General features: G+C 41.4%; 1 protein-coding gene across 2 annotated transcripts in view; it reads right to left on the bottom strand.

The window, feature by feature from the left end:
• LMTK2 (lemur tyrosine kinase 2) overlaps window positions 1–19,227 on the bottom strand; it is a 94,648-nt gene that overhangs the window by 53,230 nt on the left and 22,191 nt on the right. For both annotated transcript variants that reach the window (XM_037507127.2, XM_037507128.2), the window contains exons 2-3: window positions 5,856–5,980; window positions 2,171–2,315 (exon numbers count right to left, since the gene is read on the bottom strand). In XM_037507127.2, the coding sequence (XP_037363024.1) occupies window positions 2,171–2,315; window positions 5,856–5,980 (270 nt within the window). The remainder of the gene's footprint in view (window positions 1–2,170; window positions 2,316–5,855; window positions 5,981–19,227) is intronic.

Here is a 19,227-nt window from a genome sequence, read left to right as displayed (position 1 = left end):
GGCAATATCCATCAGAATTATAATCATACTTTTTAACCCATTTTTGAAATTTTTTCTACAAATATACCAGCATAACAACAATGCGCAAAACAATGTAGGGACAAGCTTTATTTTATTTTATTTTATTTTATTTAAGATTTATTTTTATTTATTTATTTATTCATTCATTCATTTATTTATTTATTTATACAAGCAGTGGGTACAGTCAGTAGTGCGGGAGGGTGAGAGAATTCACCAGAGCCAGAGCGGGGAGTAGAGCAGGCAGAAGGACCGAAGTACACTGCTGAGGGGAGCAGCGGGCGGCAGGAGAGGTCTGCGCGCCATGTGGGACCCTCCTCCCGTGGCCGGGGAGCAGCTGGGGATCGAACCGGCGCTGCAGAGGCTGCGGGCAGCCTCGCAACCCAGCGCTCAACCGCTGCGCCAACGGGGAGGCCCGACAAGCTTTATTTTAATAGAAACAGCTCAAATACTCACCAATTGGAGACTGGTTAAATTGTGTTAAGTCTACCTAACTTAAATATTGTATGAAACTGTAAGCAAGAATAAATTGGCCTCTTTATATTGAAATGAAAAGATCTCTAAGTGAAAAAAACCAAGGTGCAGAATAATGTAGCTACCATGATACCTCTGAGTAAAAAGGGTGGTAGGGAAGGGAATATTTGTGCCAAGAAACTCTGGAAAGTTGTATAAAGAACCAAGAAGAGCAGTTACCTAGGGAAGGTGGGGATGGAAGTTGAGGTTAGATTCAAAGATTAAAAGGAGACTTCCACTATATTTACCATCTTACAATTTGCTTTTTTAAAAACCATGTGGTGGCAGTCAAGTTCATCTCTGGGAACAGAAGAGATGAAGCTGACATGCAAAGAGGAAATTTGAGGATTACATATAAAGTGCTGACTCTAGTCAAGTTCAAGCCGTAGGCTCTACTTGTCTCTGAGGCCAACTTAGCCCCTACTCTTCCCATAGTCTGGTTCCACATATGCATTCAACTTATGCTGATCTGAGGTTGGAGTCTACAACTTGGAATTAATTCATGGGTGCTAAGACTCTAGGCTGCAAAAGCCCTGGAGAAGTCTCTCAGGCATTTCCTTAAATATAAAGGAAAGAAGAATATCAAGTAAGCCAAGAAAAAAATACTTCCATTTAGGGCCTCCCCGGTGGCGCAGCGGTTGAGCGCTGGGTTGCGAAGCTGCCCGCGGCCTCTGCGGCGCCGGTTCGATCCCCGGCTGCTCCCCAGCCACCAGAGGAGGGTCCCACATGGTGCGCAGACCTCTCCTGCCGCCCACTGCTCCCCTCAGCAGTGTACTTCGGTCCTTCTGCCTGCTCTGCTCCCCGCTCTGGCTCTGGTGGATTCTCTCACCCTCCCACGCTTCTGACTGTACCCAGTGCATGTATAAGCAAACAAACAAACAAACAAATAAATAAATAAATAAAAACATGCCTCTATTAAAAAAAAAAAATTGGAAAAAAAAAAAAATACTTCCATTTAGAGATAAGGATATTAAGTTATCCCAAGGAAATGTTAGACTTCTTTAAACACTGCTTTAGCTGAAGTAAGGGTAGTAATATTTATAGACATTAAAGCTGAATACTAAATGTCATTTTTAAAATGTTGTAAAATCTACAAATGTTAAATATTCTGTACTTTTTAAATATTTTCTATGAAATGCACTAGCTGTGTAAGTTTTACCTTACTTTTTCTTTTACTCATGCAGGCCTATACTAGTATAATCCGCTATTGGTTTTATACTGTCCTAAACATACACCACTATGCATGTAGTACCACAAAAGGCAGGTCTGTCATCTACAAAGACTTAAATACTCAGCAAGACCAGCAGTGACCAGAACTAGCAGAGAAATCTGTAGACCAAAACAGGGTTCAAGGAGTTCTGTCAGAGCGTTCCATCTTGATAAAACTATGATAAAACCATTCTTTTATCCACTTTGACAAAACTATTCTTCTATCAGAACCAGGGTCTAAAAGGAAAGGATCCATCTTTTCCAGGAATGCAGTGGGCCTGACTACTAGAACGCAATTTCCCAAGAAGTAAAAAGAAATGAGCAAGGAGAGGAAACAAGTCAATAATTTATGATTAGCAAGCAGCAAGACTTCCATTCTTCTTCTCAGAAATAAACCATGAGAACATGACATTAGGATGCATGGTCTTACCTACAGAAGGCTGGAATTGTGATGGAGCTGGTAGTGAAATATTTGGTACTGAAAGTGTGAAAACTTCTGCTGGAGACTGAACAGAGGGAGTATCTTCTGCTGGTGGTGTGAAATCTATCTCATCATCAAAATTATCTTCAAATTCCTAGCAAATAAAAGAAGAGCAAGGTTATATCTAACACAAATCAGTCTGAGAGTAAATGTTTAAAAAATATTTGCTAGTATTTAAGATATGGCCATTTACTGACTCATTTGAAACATGCTGCCATAATTTATTTTATAAATATTTCAAGTAAAAAGCACATGTAGGTGTGTTCTCCAATTCCAAATAACAGAATAAAGGGGATTTTAAAAATAAATCAAACATATTTTATATAGCTTTTTAAGTTGATAGCTTGAAGTTAAATGCAAAATTTTCTAAAATGACCATGGAACCTAAAATGAAAACTCTCCTAGGCTCAAATTTTTACTTTAATGTTAGTCTAGTCTAAGTTTTTCTTCTTATTATTCACTTTCACAAATCTCTTTGCATAATGAATCAAACTAAATTTATTTTAAAATTATATATACATTTCTAGTTGCACATGATTTCTATCAAAATAAGGACAGTTAAAAGACTCAAAAGTATTTTAAGTTTTAAAGACTCAAAAATTCTTTTTCTGGAAAGAATAACAATGGAAAAATCACTAGACTAGGAAGAAAAACCAAAATCTGAACCACAAAGGTCAGTATAAAACTGGATAGCACTGGGCCTCCCCGGTGGCGCAGCGGTTGATCGCTGGGTTGCGAAGCTGCCAGCAGCTTCCGCAGCGCCTGTTCGATCCCCGGATGCTCCCAGGCCTCCGGAGGAGGGTCCCACATGGCGCGCAGACCTCTCCTGCCACCCGCTGCTCCCCCCAGCAGTGTACCTCGGTCCTTCTGCCTGCTCTGCTCCCCGCTCTGGCTCTGGTGAATTCTCTCACCCTCCCACGCTTCTGACTGTACCCAGTGCTTGTATAAATAAATAAATCTTTAAAAAAAAAAAAAAAAAACTGGATAGCACTTAAGAGCAATTTACATACTAAGACAGTTTTTGAAAGATGGTACTTTAAAACCGAAGCTGCAACAAGAAAGGTGAGAATTTGGCAGAAAGCTATGCCGACCCTTCCATCATCACCCCAGTGAGTGGGTAGACCTCAGAGTCCATGCTGATTTAATATAGACACAGAAGATTATCAAAGTCTTTCACTGGTTCAGATAATTGATAAGTAAGTACCATAAAAAAAAGCTGAGAAAACATCTGTGAACAAACTTTTTGGTTCTTTTTCTATCGCATTCCTATAGGCAGGCAGGCAGACAAGCAGGCAGGCAGACAGACAGACAGACACACAAAGTTACAGGGGTAGATTTCTCTGATATAATATTTACATTCTCATATACACGGGAGAGGACATTTTTCTCATACATGTCACTTAAATAGTCAAACGCATTAGGCCATGAGTGCTATTTGCAGGAGGGGTGGGGGAGAGTGGGGAGACTGAACAGGACAAACAAGTACCATAACTTCTATCACCCTCAACAGAGGGATTTGTTCAGTTTTCCCTCTGGACGTTCCTGAAAGTTCTCTCATTTAAAAAGACTTGATCCAGCACTCCTACCTTAAAAAAGTACTGTCACTCAAAACTTTGGTAGCAGCATGACACACCATTAGGCAGCAGATGGTTCTAAAGATTCAGAGAGGCAACGCAGGATAATAATAAAGACACAAGCCTATGAGAAAATACTGGCTCACTGCTAAAGTCATGCCCGTGGCTATCAGAATGCTCTTGGGCAAGTCCCTTACGTTACCAGACTTATATTCCTGGTCTGTAAAATGAGTTTCAAGGAGCTACTCAGCTCTAAGCTCCACATCTGTCAAGACAGTTTGTAGAGCTGGAGAGGATCCGCTATACAATGTGTCTCTGGGCCCCCACATCAGAGTCACCTGGAGTAGCTGGAACCTGTATCATAATAAACTCCCTCAGTAAATACTGAGACCAGTCATATTAGAACAATCTAAGGCATGACACGTGAGAGAGAGACTGGATTTCAGTTCCAACAATGTTAATCTGACTTTCTTTGCCCCCAAGTAGCCAGGTGTCTGTACAAAGTCTTCTGGTAGAATAGACAAGGGACACATATTCTCTGCCTGCACAGTGCCGTCAGAAGTTCCCACAGCGACTGCCGTGATCCTAACACCTAAGGACTGATGTCATGAATAAAGCCCTACATGTTTCTGGGAAAATCTTGTAAAGGAAATGGCCTGTGCTAGTGAGTCTTCCCATAGCCTTGCTCTGTTCTAAGCACTGTGTGTGTGTAATGCTAGTGCTGGGCCAAAAAACAGCATATCCCTCCTAAGATAAGCCCCCAGACTCAAGGTAAAGAGAACAAACACAAAAGAGAAACAGGTATGCAGCTCTAGATACAAGGTTCACCTATCTAATAAAAAGATTTTAGCTGGAAGTTTCTTTTTTTCCCCAAATTGAACCAGCAGCTCTCAGGAGAGTCCCTGAGTTGGTAGGGCTCTACAGTAAGGAACATTTTCTCAGCAAGCAGCATTCATTTTTTATTCCCCCCATGTATTCCTTTTTTTTTTTTTTTTTTTTGTGGGACCCTCGCCAGCAGCCGGGGAACAAACCTGCACTGTAGAGGCTGCGGGCAGCCTCGCAGCCCAGCACTCAACCGCTGCACCACCAAGGGAGGCCCCATGTATTCCTTCTTAACAAGTATTCACGGAGCCCTGGTCCACGCCAGCAGCATGTAGTAAATTCTAGAGCTGGATAGCCCAGCTTGTTTCCAGCAGATTCCACCCATCTGCTGCTACATGCCAGGATTTACAACTGGCAGCTTCTCTCTCCCTCTTAGGGAACTATAGGGTTCCAGGTAAATTAAAAGATACTCTTCCTTATGCACAAAACACAGTGGAGGATCCTTGGCCTCAATAATCTTTTTCTTTTTAAGGATTTATTTATGATTACAAGAAGTGGGGTATAGGCCAAAGGTGCGGGGAGGTGAGAAGATTCACCAGAGACAGGTAGGGAGCAGAACAGGCGGCCTGACTGAAATACACTGGGCGAGACAGGAGTGGTCTGCTGTGCCATGTGGGTAGCTCCCTGGCCAGGGATCAAACTCGCACTGCAGAGGTTGTGGACAGCTTCACAGCACAGTGCTCAACCCCTTGCACCACCAGGGAGGCCATGCCTCAATGATCTTAACAACCACAAATTCAACCATGTAGAAAAGTTTGAAAAAAAAATCAAAACCAGGCTTTTCTTCCTTACAGGTCTCATTGCAAGTGAATTCAATCATCATGTTTTATTCCTCACTTAGCAAAACTTAAAACAAGCAAGAAGTTACTGGCAATGATGCTCAAAAGCATGTAAACTACAGCTGGTGGGCCAAATCCAAACCACCTATTTCCATTTTTGGTTCACAGCTACATCCATTTATTTAGATACTATCAGTGATTGACATAGCACTACAATGGCAGAGCTGAGTAGCTATGACAGAGACTGTATGGCCCACAGAACTTACTATTTATGATGGGAGAAAACAGTTATTATCTGGCCATTACAGAGAAAAGTCTGCCAACCCCTCTTCCCAAGATCTTGCCATTCTGACAAATGCATCAGAGGATGACTTACATGCTCCTAACATCTGTGCTCACCTTAAAGTCTATTTCTGGGTCCTTGCAGCAGGATACACAGTTGGCAATTAACACAACTAATAGCAATAAACTGCACAAAGACAGGATCACAAAAGATGAAGAAACTTCTGCAGCAGGTGCCACCCCTGGAAAGAGAAATAACTAATATTAAAAACATAAATATTCTAAAATCAACTTTAATTAACAAACCAATTTATTTTCCATCATCTAGTTAGTAAAATAATGTTTAAATGCTCAAGATAAGCAAATGACAGATCCAGGGTAAGAAACTGGAGTTTTTAAAAACTTTCTATTTTGAAACAATCTCAGATTTACTGTTACAGAAAATATAGTCTCCATAACCCTTCACCCAGCTTCCACAACATTAACATCTTACGTGATCATGACACAATTATCAAAACTAAGACGTTGGTATAATATTACTAATGAACTTCAGACTTGACTGAAATTTTATTGGTTTTCCCACTAATGTCCCTTTTCTTTTTCCCCAAGGCTTCAATCCAGGCTACCAATCTTGCATTTAATTTTCATATCCAATCTCTGACATTTCTCAGCATTTCCCTGTTTGCTTGTGTGTCAAACTTTGATACTTTAGGAGATTATTGATCAGTTATTTTATAGAAAATCCCTCAATATGGGCTGCCTGATGTTTACTCATAACTGGACTGAGATTGTCGATACTTGGGAAGAATCCGCACAGGATGAACTGCCATTCTGTCACATCACATCAGGGCACATGATGTTGGCATCACTTATTCTTGGATGTGAACCTTGATCACTTGGCCCAGGGGTTTCTGCCAGGTTTTACCGCTGTGAAGTTACCACTTGCCCCTGTACACAAAGTCCAGTGCACACACACAGAGAAGGGACCTATGCCATACTTCCTGGAGGGAGGCATACTAGAGAACCTGCAGACACAGTTCGAAACACCACAGTAATATTCTGTGTCTCAGTTTTGCACACCAACTTTTGCCTTTGCCAGTGCATCATTCCTACAGCAATTAATACTGTGATTTTCTAACCATGGGTTTCTATTTCCCTCATTCCTTCTACATTTTTTATTTGGAATTATTCTATTAGGATGATTTGTCCCTTTCCCTCATTATTCAACCGTGTGTGTGTGTGCATATACAAATTACATAATCACATATGGACTTGTTTATATGTACTTTATTCCTTAAGCTATAAACCAATAGTTTCATTATTTGTTCTGTGGCTCAAACTGTTCCAGTTTTGGCCCCTGGGATCATTCTGATGTGCCCCATTCCTTTCTCCCTTTTTCTCCAATGCTTCCTCATGTTCTGGTATTATAAGACGCTCTGGGCTCCTCTTATATTTTCTCTGTTTTGAGTCATTTCACTTCTTTAGAGTCATTTCACTTCTCCAAGAAGTCTGGTCATGATAAGCTTTTCTGCTAAAGCAGGGCACTGCAATCACACGAGGCCTGTTTTTGCCACGGCAAAGAGGACCCCAGGGAAAAATGATTTTTACCTCTTTAAAGGGTTCTTTAAAAACATAACAAAACAATAAAAACGACAAAAAAGAATTTGTAATAGATATTGATGTGCATCATAAAGCCTAAGTCTTTTACTATCTGGCCCTTTAATAGAAAAAATTTACCAATTCCTGTTCAGGGCATAAAGAATTTTACCTTACTTTCTGTAAAGACTTAGTCATCTGGAAAGCATCTTAGTGAACTAGGACTAGTCTGAACCTTTTCTTTAGGGGCAAACTGTTAAATCTCACATGCGAGGCTTTTACTAAGACACATTTTTCTCCCACCTTTACTATATAAATGATACACAGTATGGTGTATGTTTAAGGTATACATGTGATATTTGGCATGCATATACATTATGAAAGATTACCATAATAAAGTCAGAAATAAACTTTTCCTTAAAATCCTCAACTACAGCAATTACGTGTTCAAATGCACCAAGACAAAGGCAGAGAGACAGTAAATAAACCATGTCACAAATTTCCTTAAGTGAGACTACATATCCTAAAGGAAAGAAAAACTAACCCAAACTCCCAACATGAGCATTCTTCCATTTAAATAACTTCAGTAAGGGTATAGAAGTCTAAAGTCAACTGCAAACAAGTCAAAGTTCCTTTTCAGTTAACAAAAGGTCTGTTTGTGAAAGAGCAATGCTGACACCTGTACTGTTACAGTGGGGCTGATGCTTTCCTTAAGTCTGTGCTGCTGGAAAGTCAGTTAATCCAATAAAAAGCATAACAAAACAAAAATAAACACACAACTATAAATCAGAGACATTCTGCAGGAGAGGGGAAGGAAGAGGAATCAAAATGAGGGAGGGAAGAGCACAAGGGACTATGGTGATGGTGCACAGGTAAGCTGGTGGTGGAAATTATGAGAAGTTTTAACATGAGTATGGAGACCTCAGAAAAGAAACACCTGAGAAAAGAAAGCAAACACTGTAAAAAATAAAAAAGAACAATGACGTAAAATATATATAAATAAATTATATAGAAATAAATAAATAAAAATCAATTAATCAAGAACAATCACAGACCTGCAAGTTCCAAACCAACCAAATCTAAGACTGAGGAAGCTATACACTTAAACACAGAAAGTGTTGATTTCTCTCAAAAGTCAATCTAGAGGGAAGCCAACTTTCACTGGGCCTAAGAACTCCCTAAACTAGAGACACTTGTGTACTTTTGGAAACCTAAGTAAGGAATCAGGAGCCACTGTGCTAACTGTCTGAAGACAGAAAGGATCACTCCTCTCTCCTTCAGCTTGGCCTGGTATTCTTACAACTTTGTTTCACTCTCCTGACTCACAAATTAAAAATGAACTATGACTTTTGAGGTTTAGATAGTACAGCATTTTGGCATACACTGTATTCTATTACTTTTTAAAATGCAGTTTGTCCACTTAATTTTTAACATCCCAAATTCAGGTGCATCTTACTGAAAAGAAAGTTGGTTTTCATTTGGCAGCATTTCTTTTTTCTTAATGGCACAGAAATAAGGGTGCGTCAGAATCATTATCTGAGAGTTGCTGAAATACATTATTATGTCATTCAATCATCTCAACATTTCAGGGAATATGACCAGGTCCACATACAAAGGAGGATGCTGATGGCTAAGAACAGCAATAGGGCCAGACTCTGGGGGCTCACGGGTTGATTTACAAATCTCCCATACTTCCTTTGATACCACAGTGTTTGCCTTTTCCAGGTTAACTCTTAACAAGTAAAAGCAGCCTAACCTAAGAATTTTGAACTGAAGTCTCTCATTAGGTTGGTTTATACTTCTGGGGCTCTCCTCCAAACTCCAAAGAATAGGTATTAAATTACCTTTTCCTCTCTTTTCACTCATGACTTTTTATCATCACACACTATATATTGCAAAATTTGAACAGAAATGCCTGAAGGCCAGCTCAATTAGCTGATTCATAACACTGTCTCCTGTGAGTCATTAGGAAGGCATGAAAAGTCATACCCATGTTAAAAATAACTAGTTATGCTAAATTTTGCCCCACCTTGACAATGTACTTATTTCTGTTAAGATACTGCCAGAGGTCCTGCTCTCTCAAGCTCAGATTTCTGTTAGGTCTACTCAACCTACCATTCTCATTAAAAAAAAAAACACTGACTTACTGCCTAAGAAATTTGCTAGGTAGCCTCAAGTAGAATATTTCAATATTACCATTTCTTAAAACTTTTATTTACTGTATTTCTCTTCCTCAGTCCAAAGCAGCGGGCTTTTAAAAAGAAACAAGCAAAAAAAAACAAAAACAAAAAACCCTCCACATACACTAATGAAGGATAACTTCCACAAAACGAAGAAATCACACCAAGCTAGTACAGGCTGGAAGGTGAGACGGGCTTACATAAACCACAGAGAGGAAGTAAATTCTAGACCTCAGGAACGACAACTAAAACCCCCATGCCCTAGTGGTCAAACCAGGAACCAAGCCCTTAAAAGGTTCCTGATTGCAAATATTAGGAAAACATGAAGAAATACAATTTTCCTTTAACATTTTCAGTCTACCTCATTCAGAAATGTATAAAACAAACCAATCATCTACTAGCAAAAAACAGTGATAATAGGAGCATCTCCATACATTTAGGCAGCCTCGTTGATGACACACTGAGACCAAGGATAATGGCAGGTTTGGGGTATTTTGTATGCTTCTCCAACACACTGATTAAAAAATACCTGGCATCTCTAAAGCACATGTAAGTCTTCATTTTATAGTTTTCAAATCATTTTAATAGATATCTAGCACTTGATTTAATAAGGAGAAAACCTGAGAAACTCCAGAGGTAGGTATGTGTTATCTGCTTTTATAGGCAGGTAATTTGGAGAACATAATTTCTCAGTAATGACTCGGTAAGTCAGGAGCACTGCCTGATTATTATTTCAGCCATCATAAATTCCTGCCTAGGGCCTCCATTAAAACTTGAACACATGTGATTAACTAAAGAGCTACCTATGAATCCATTTTTGGATTAAATAAAACACTTTAAAGAACCACAACAAGAAATAATGATCAATGTCTAGACCCATCAGGGATTGCAAAATGTGGATGTCCTAATTTTGTAATTCCTTCGTTAGTAACTAGCTAACATGCTTTTATAAAGAGAAAATTTCTAATATTTATGATTTGGTTACCCAGTGGCTCAAGCCCATAGCGAAAGGCAAGAGAGATCCTAGAATCTTTCTCCTTATTCATTGTTTTGGCTTTCTTTTAATGAGTTAGTTCACTCTCTGGCTGTTGTTATTGTTTTGTGATAGTATCATGAACCATGAGATTTACTGCTTGATATGTTTCAGTCCATTGAAGTTATTCTTTTTTTTTTTTTAATTTATTTATGCACACAAGAGCTGGGGTGTAGGCCGAGGTACACCAGGGAGGGGTGGGTGAGAGAATTCACCAGAGACAGAGTGGGGAGCAGAACAGGCAGACTGACTGAAATACACTGCTGAGGGGAGCAGAGGTGAGACAAGAGATGTCTGCTGCACCATGTGGGTCAGCTCTCTGGCTGGGGATCGAACTTATGCTGCAGTGGCTGTCAATAGCTTCATAGTGCTGAGACTTAACCCCTTGAGCCACCAGGGAGGCCCTGAAGTTATTCTTATTGATGTGCAAACTGTCCTATCTTTGACCAAGCGGACCACTGAAGAGGTTTGTCCCCAAGTCCTTTATTTTTTATATATATTTTTTTTCCATATTTTTAATTATTTTTTAAAATTTTTTAATTTTTATATTCCCCATACAATTGCACCCCCTTATTTTGACCCCAATCTCTCCTTTCCCCACCCCATCCCCCATAGTGTGTCTCTGGTTCATAGTTGTTTGTTGATTTTTTTCTTTCTTTCTTGTATTTTTTTTTTAATTTATTTATACAAGCACTGGGTATAGTCAGAAGCGCAGGAGGGTGAGAGAATTCACCAGAGTCAGAGCGGGGAGCAGAGCAGGCAGAAGGACCGAAGTACACTGCTGAGGGGAGCAGCGGGCGGCAGGAGAGGTCTGCACACCATGTGGGACCCTCCTCCGGTGGCCGGGGAGCAGCTGGGGATCGAACCGGCACTGCAGAGGCCGCTGGCAGCTTTGCAACCCAGCGCTCAACTGCTGCGCTACCGGGGAGGCCCTCTTACAGTTATTCTTTTTCCTGGTCCCTTATTTAGGTTTTCTAGATTCCTGCTATGAGTGAGACCATCCGGTATTTTTCTTTTTCTTTCTGGCTTATTTCGCTGAGCATGATCCCTTCCAGCTCCATCCATGTTGCTGCAAACTGCATGTGTTTATCTTTTTTGAATGCTGAGTAATATTCCATGGTGTATATGTACCACATCTTCTTGATCCAGTCATCTATTTTTGGGCATTTGGGTTGTTTCCAAAGCTTAGCTACTGTAAATAGTGCTGCTATAAACATAGGGGTGCAGGTGCTCTTTGGAATTAATTTTTCTGTGTCCTTTGGGTAAATACCTAGGATTGGAATTGCTGGATCATATGGAAGCTCTATCTTTAGTAGGTTGAGGAATCTCCACACAGCTTTCCAAACTGGTTGGACCAGTTTGCACTCGCACTGGCAGTGCAGGAGTTCCTTTTTCTCCACTACAAAGCCATAATAACCAAAACTGCATGGTATTGGACCAATGGAACCGAATAGAAAACCCAGAAATAAACCCACAGATTTATAGTCAACTAATCTTTGACAAAGGAGCAAAGAATATGCACTGGAGCAAAAAAAGTTTGTTCAATAAACGGTGCCGGGGAAACCTGGGTCACTACATGCAAAAGAATGAATCTTGACTACTACCTCACACCATGCACAAAAACCAACTCAAAATGGATTAAAGAACTAGACATAGACTGGAAACCATAAAATATATAGAAGGAAATATATGCGAAACACTACATGACATGCACCTCAAAGACATCTTTACAGACACATCACCCAAAGCAGTGATAGTGAAGGCAAAGATAAACACCTGGGACTACATCAAATTAAAGAACTTCTGCACAGCAAAAGAGACAATAACCAAAACAAAGAGAAACCCCACTGACTGGATGAAAATTTTTGCTCACAACACTAATGATAAAGGACTGATCACAAAAATCTACAAAGAGCTGATGAGACTCAACAAAAACAAAGAAAATGATCCAGTCAAAAAATGGCCTTTAGTAGGATCCAAGTGCTCTTAGAGTGGGTTCTTCCAGGTTATTCCAGGTTCATTTTTTTTAAAAAAAAGATTTATTTATGTATATAAGAACTGGGGTATAGGCCAGAGTGTGGAGAATGAGAGGACTCACCAGAGACAGAGTGGGGAACAAAACAGGCAGACTGACCAAAATACACTGCTGAGGGGAGCAGCCAGCGAGTCAGGAGAGGCCTGCTGCACCATGTGGGTAGCTCCCTGGCTGGGGATCGAACTTGTGTTGCAGTGGCTGTGGATAGCTTCGAAGGTTGTGTCTTAACCCCTTGTGCCACCAGGGAGGCCCCCAGGTTCATTTTTTTATATTTCCTGCTTCAGACTTTGTATCATTCATTTTCCTAAGAGTCTTTGTTTCTTCTAAAGTGGACTATTTATAAGACCCCAGTCTGCTGCTTATTTATTGCCTGGGTCACAAGCACTTAGAAAAAAGAAAACAAGTTGTTTGGGAACACTGAACTTTGGTATCACTATAGTCTAAGCAGATTCCCTCTCAGGTATGTGTTTTTACTCATAACACTTCTTCTGACACCAAATACACGAGGTTTTTTTCCCCAGACACCCACTCCCTTGACATCAACAGGGTATCAAAAAATCAATTCAGCTCTGACGCCAACTACCCAGAGTTAGCACAAAACCCACAGGTTTAAGGGTTCAGTTCCACAAGACTGCCCTCATTTCAGACACAAGTCGCAAGGTTTGGTTCCAAGGTTATTCACACTCCATCCAACTTGCTACCAAGGATGGGGATGTCCCACACACTTTCAGGTTGAATAGTTTGCTAGAAAGGCTCAATAAACTCTGTAAAACATTTTATTTACCATTACCAGTTTATTATAAATATTACAAATGAACTGTCAGATGAAGAGTCACAAAAGGCAAGGTAACGAAGGGTCTTAGCACAGGAGTTTCTGTCCCATGGCACTGAGGTGTTCTATGCACCTTGCAACTCTGAGCCCCTCTGTTTATGTAGTTTTATGAAGTTTCTATTATACACACAGAAGTGATTAAATTACTGGCCACTGGTGATATTAGCTTGAGCTCCAGCCCTTCTCCCCTCCCTGGAAGTTCAGGGGCAGGGCTAAAAGTTCAAACCTAATCACAAGAATGGTTCCTCTGGACACCGGCACCCATCCTGAGGTGGTTTAGGAGTACCTCAAAAGTCATTTCATTAGCACAAATTCAGATATTCTTGGAAGGGGCTTGTTATGAATAAAAGAGATGCTCAGTCTGTAACTCCTACCACTCAGGAAAATTCCAAGAGTTTTAGAGCTTTGTGTCAGAAAGAGGACAAAGACCAAATAACATTTTTTATTGTGTCACAGGTATACACCTTAAAACAGGGATCAAGAAATTATGGTAGGAGGGTGAAATCTGCCCACTGTTGGTTTTTGGTTATGGCTGAAAGCTAAGAATAGTGTTTACAGCTTAATAATTGTTTTTCAAAGAGCCCAAAGTAATTATTTTATGGCACATAGCATCTTTTAGCAGTAGCACAGAGAAAGACAACTAGGCACTACATGCCTCCTGATGGAAAAACACACCACCTACTAAACAGTACCACCAAAAACAATCCAACCATAACAAATTATCAAGCCAGAATCTGACCAAGTCTCTAAGCCCAATTTAAAGGAAATAAAGAGAACAGTGAAACACATTAAATTCCACCACAAGGGAGCTTCCTGGTTGGTACACACAAGATTTGGGGGAATGGCGAGCCTGGACAGGAATGACGCTCTTTCCCCATACCCTGCTGTAGGCAACTCTTTTGAATTACATCCTTTGTAACAAACCAGTGATCTGGTTTCTACCCATAGAATCCATGGCCATCAAAGCTCGAAAGAAGGAAAGAACATACTGCTCAGGGGCCATGAAAGATTAGTGGATAAACAAAATGTGGTCAATCTGTTACAGGGCAGGGAGAGGGGCAGCCCAAACCCCGCAAACCTGCCTATTCTAAATGGGTTCTGCCATCCACCACATCAACACAAGACATATGAGACTTTAATGGGAAGGAACTTCAATACAACTAGGAAACAATACAGGAGAGGCAAAGAATCTAGTTTCTAAATCAAACACCCAAAGTTAACCGTCCTCTCGTGGGTAAAACTCCATCCAAATGGGATTGGCCCAGAGCAAGGCCCCAAGGCCTGCCACAGGTCTAAAGCATCTTCCAGTGGGGACCCACAGAAAAGGGTCAGAAACAACAGGACAAGCACAGAAGGAAAAGAGCAAAATCAATATCAAAATAAAAGCTGCCATTCACACCTCCCCACGGGTCTCACCCACATCTGTGTCACCCAGTCCACGACCAAAAAGACAAGCGCAGTTTCTTCACATGTCTCTCCATTCCATGCGCCTCCTCCAGGTCTCCTTCTGTCTCTTCATCCTGCTTCCTTCCTTCCTCAGTCTCCTCTGCAGCTTCTTCTCTCCCTGCTCAGCTCCACCCTCCTCTGGGTGGGGCAGGGAACCTAGAACCTCCCCCTTTCCTGGGGACCACCCTGTTACATCTCCATACATGGAATATTATTCAGTATTAAAATGAAAGGGAATTCAATACAATGGAAGGATCTGGAAGACATTTTGGTAAGCAAATTAAACCAGTCACAAAAGGAGCAGTCAGATTCATGGAAGCAGAAAGTAGAATGGTGGCCACCGGGGGACAGGGGGAGGGAAGAATGGGGAGTTATTGTTTATTTTTTTTTTTTTTATTTATAGAGGCATGTTTTATTTATTTATTTGTTTGTTTGTTTTGTTTATACATGTACTGGGTACCGTCAGAAGCGCGGGAGAGAATTCACCAGAGCCAGAGCAGGGAGCAGAGCAGGCAGAAGGACCGAAGCACACTGCTGAGGGGAGCAGCGGGTGGCAGGAGAGGTCTGCGCACCATGTGGGACCCTCCTCCGGTGGGCGGGGAGCAGCCGGGGATCGAACCGGCGCTGCAGAGGCCGCGGGCAGCTTCGCAACCCAGCGCTCAACCGCTGCACCACCGGGGAGGCCCAGGGAGTTATTGTTTAATATCAGGGTACAGCCTCTTCAGTTGGGGGAATGAAAAATTCTGGAGGTGGTACAGTTATGATCGTTGCACAGCAACATGAATGTACTGATACCACAAAACTGAATACTTAAAAATGGCAAATTTTATGTTATGTCTATTTTACCACAATAAAAAAAAAAAGTCCTGGCCTCCCCAGTGGTGCAGCGAGTTGAGAGCAGCACTGTGAAGCTATCTGCAGCCTTTGCAGCACCAGTTCGATTCCCAGCCTGCCAAGGAGATTCCCACATGGCGAGGCAGACCTCTCCTGTCGTGCCTGCCGCCCCCCTCAGCAGTGTATTTCGGTCATCTTCCTGTTCTGCTCCCTGCTCTGTCTCTGGTGAATCCTCTCACCCCCCCGCACCTCTAGCCTATACCCCAGCTCTTGTATAAAAATAAATATTAAAAAAAAATAAAATAAAATAAAAAGTCCTAGACAGACACACACACTAAAAAAATCCAAACCACAAGAATGTAATCAGCAAAACTCAAGCTATTACACTCAGGGAGAAAAACCTGATGCATGACAAAAATGGAGAAGCAGTTAAGAGAGATTTTTAAAAGACTAATGATCACAGTATAGGTGTTACTTGAATCACAATTCACTTCCTTAGGAGTGGTAATGGTCAAGGCTTTGCTTTTAAAAGTTTCTTATCTTTTGGAAAGTGATCTCCAACAATGTCTGAAATTTGCTTCAAAAGAGTAGGAGGTAGAGAGTGATGGGGGTGGGGGGTAGTTTGAAAACAAGTTGATTTAAGATGAAAGGTATGTGGGAATTTATGATAGTATCTGTCTAATCTTGTATATGTTTACTTGAAGTATGCCATTTGTTAAACAGGTAATTTCTTCCTATCAATGTATAGAGTAGGTATATAATGCATAATCTATATCCTTGCCAACGGTAGATATGTACATTAGTTTGCTAGAGTTGCTGTAACAAAGTACCACACACCAGGTGGTCTAAACAATCAAAATTCATTATCTTAGTTTTTGGAGGCTACAAATCAAGATGTTGGCAGGGCTGGCTCCTCCTGAGCGCTGGGAGGGAAGGATCTGTTCTAGGTCTCTCTCCTTGCTTCTGGCAGATGACCATTTTCTCCCTGTGCTCTTCACACTGTCTTCACTCTATACCTATGTACAAATTTTCTCTTTTCTTTTTTTTTTAAAGATCTATTTATTTATACAAGAACTGGGGTACAGGCCAGAGGCGTGGGAGGATGAGAGAATTTACCAGAGACAGAGTGGGGAGCAGAACAGGCAGAAGGACTGAAAACACTGCTGAAGGGAGCAGTGGGCAAGACAGGAGAGGTTTGCAGCGCCATGTGGGAATCTCCCTGGCGGGCTGGGAATCGAACGGCGCTGCAGAGGCTGCAGACAGCTTCACAGCGCTGTGCTCAACCCGCTGCGCCATCCAGGAGGCCCCATAAGGACACAGTCATATCGGATTAGGTCCCAACCTAACTTGATTAACTCTGTAGATACTCTGTATCCAACTAAGGTCACATTCTTTGATATTAGGGGCTAGGACTTCAACATATGGATTTGGGGAGGATACAATTCAACTCGAGGATATATGTTTAAATGCAAACAAGAAAAAGACAAAAGCAAGCTATCTCACCAGTGTGCATACACCACCACCATTAGACAACACGGTCACCATAGGTGTGTTGGGTGGCTGGGGGGGTCAGGTGGGGAGATGATTTGTCCTTGTCCATTTCTTGACTTTTGTACCAGGGTATTCCCACTGTCTTTAGCCTAACATCTAAGCTCCTTAACAAGGTTTGCAGTGTCCCTCATCATCCAGCTACTATTACCACTCTACCTTCAACTCCCATTACTCAGTCTTAACTCTACTGCAAGCTACAACAAACCCTCTAAGTTCTTCCACTTAGATTGTCACCTCAGGATCTTCAAGTTTATATTCTCTCCTACCAAAAAACTCTCCCATTGACACACCCCTTTATCAACTTATCCTCACCATTTAGACGTCAATTTGCAAACCGTCCTTGAGGTCCCTCCCATAGGTTAGAATTCCTGTCTTTGGACCACCACCCCCATGCACCCTGTCTCCCCACAGCAGAACCAGTCACTGTACATGTCAAATGTCCAGCTGTCTTCCCCACTAGAGTTCAAGCCAAATGGCGTTAGAGTCAAGGCCTGTGAACTCCTCCAGTGACTTGCACTGTTGGGTCAGTGCCTGACAGTCAGATGTGATGGGGAGCAGGCGGGAAGAGAAAAAAGTAAGAGACAGCAACTAAGGGGCACAAACAAGGGAGAGAAGAAAAGCAAGGAGGAGGGGGAGAGGCGGGGAGAGCCTAATCCATAATTAACTGACTGGTTAACAACATAAATTCATCTTTTCAGGGTCAAATAAATAACATTATAAAAGTAGCATCCTTTTATGCTCTTACTTGGCAAAGGTTTTCCTCCAATATTAATCATACCCTAACACATTGGGATGTTATTGGGGTGGTTCTCTCCCTTCCCACTATTAATAGTTTATTGTTTATTCCCCAGGTCTCAGAGAACTCCCACAAACATTCTTTATTTACCCATTTGCAATTCATGCTTAGCTGTGTAACTATTAGGTTGCTTTCTTTAAAACAAATTTTCTTAAAAAGTGGATTTCACCCAAGTTGCATTTTCTTGTGATTACAATTATTTACTGACACACACCATATTCTTCACATAGTCTCGTTTCAAAGGAAGCTATCAGAGTAGATTCACTCCGTGCTAGCAAAGCAGGAATCAATCCAGAAGCACCCGCTCCTCTGAGGGAGACACTACACACACACCCACCCCCACCACCCACCTTGGCAGTGCTGGACTGAGGGGAAAGCTCAGCATTTGAGGGGAGCTCCACTAGTGGCTGGCCAAGTTCCCTGAACCGCCACTCTAATGCTTAAAGAAATTTTAGCAAATGCCTTCTAAGACATGGTCTAATTTTGAGTTTGAACACTGCTAGGTTTGTCACCCAGAATACTACACCCTGGGTGGCTGAAACAACAGAAATAGATTTTCTGACAGTTCTAGAGGCTGAAAGTCCAAGATCAAGGACTTAGCAGTGTTGTTTTCTCCTGAGGTCTCCTTTACTTGCATATAGCCCTCTTCTCACCGTGTCCTCAACGATCTGCAAGCATCCCCATTGTCTCTGTGTGCTCAAATTTCCTCTTCCTGTGAGACTACAGTCATACTGGATTAGGGCCTACCCTAATAGCCTCATTCTAACATATTCAGTACTTTAAAGGCCTGATCTCCACACATAATCACCTGAGATACTGGTGGGGCATTCAATTTAGCCCATAATATGTGAATTTATTAATTTAGGAACACCATTCCCACCGGAAAGTGATGTATGCTTACCTATACCTGGGACAAGTACATGACCTTCCTCTCTGGCTTCCAGGCATGGTGGTCTGGGAATGGGAGAGGACTGTGTGATTGCTAAAGCAAGTGTTGGATACGGATATGACACTTCTGTTTCCTCAGGAAATTCACATGCGAGATTTATGTGTCTAGTGACAATGAAAACTGGTGGCCACTGGGATGACTAAGAAAGGAAACTTGGTACACTGAAGTTATCTTTCAAACTGGTCCTGACATGAAGTCTGCCTCTAAAATACAAAGTAAGGTATGGCCAATAAGTCA

This window comes from Talpa occidentalis, unplaced genomic scaffold (genome assembly GCF_014898055.3).
Source record: "Talpa occidentalis isolate TD23 unplaced genomic scaffold, MPIMG_talOcc4v2.1 talOcc4.12, whole genome shotgun sequence".
Classification (NCBI taxonomy): domain Eukaryota; kingdom Metazoa; phylum Chordata; class Mammalia; order Eulipotyphla; family Talpidae; genus Talpa; species Talpa occidentalis.
The sequence above is the reverse complement of the archived record's forward strand: the minus strand, read 5'-3'. Positions and strand labels throughout refer to the sequence as shown.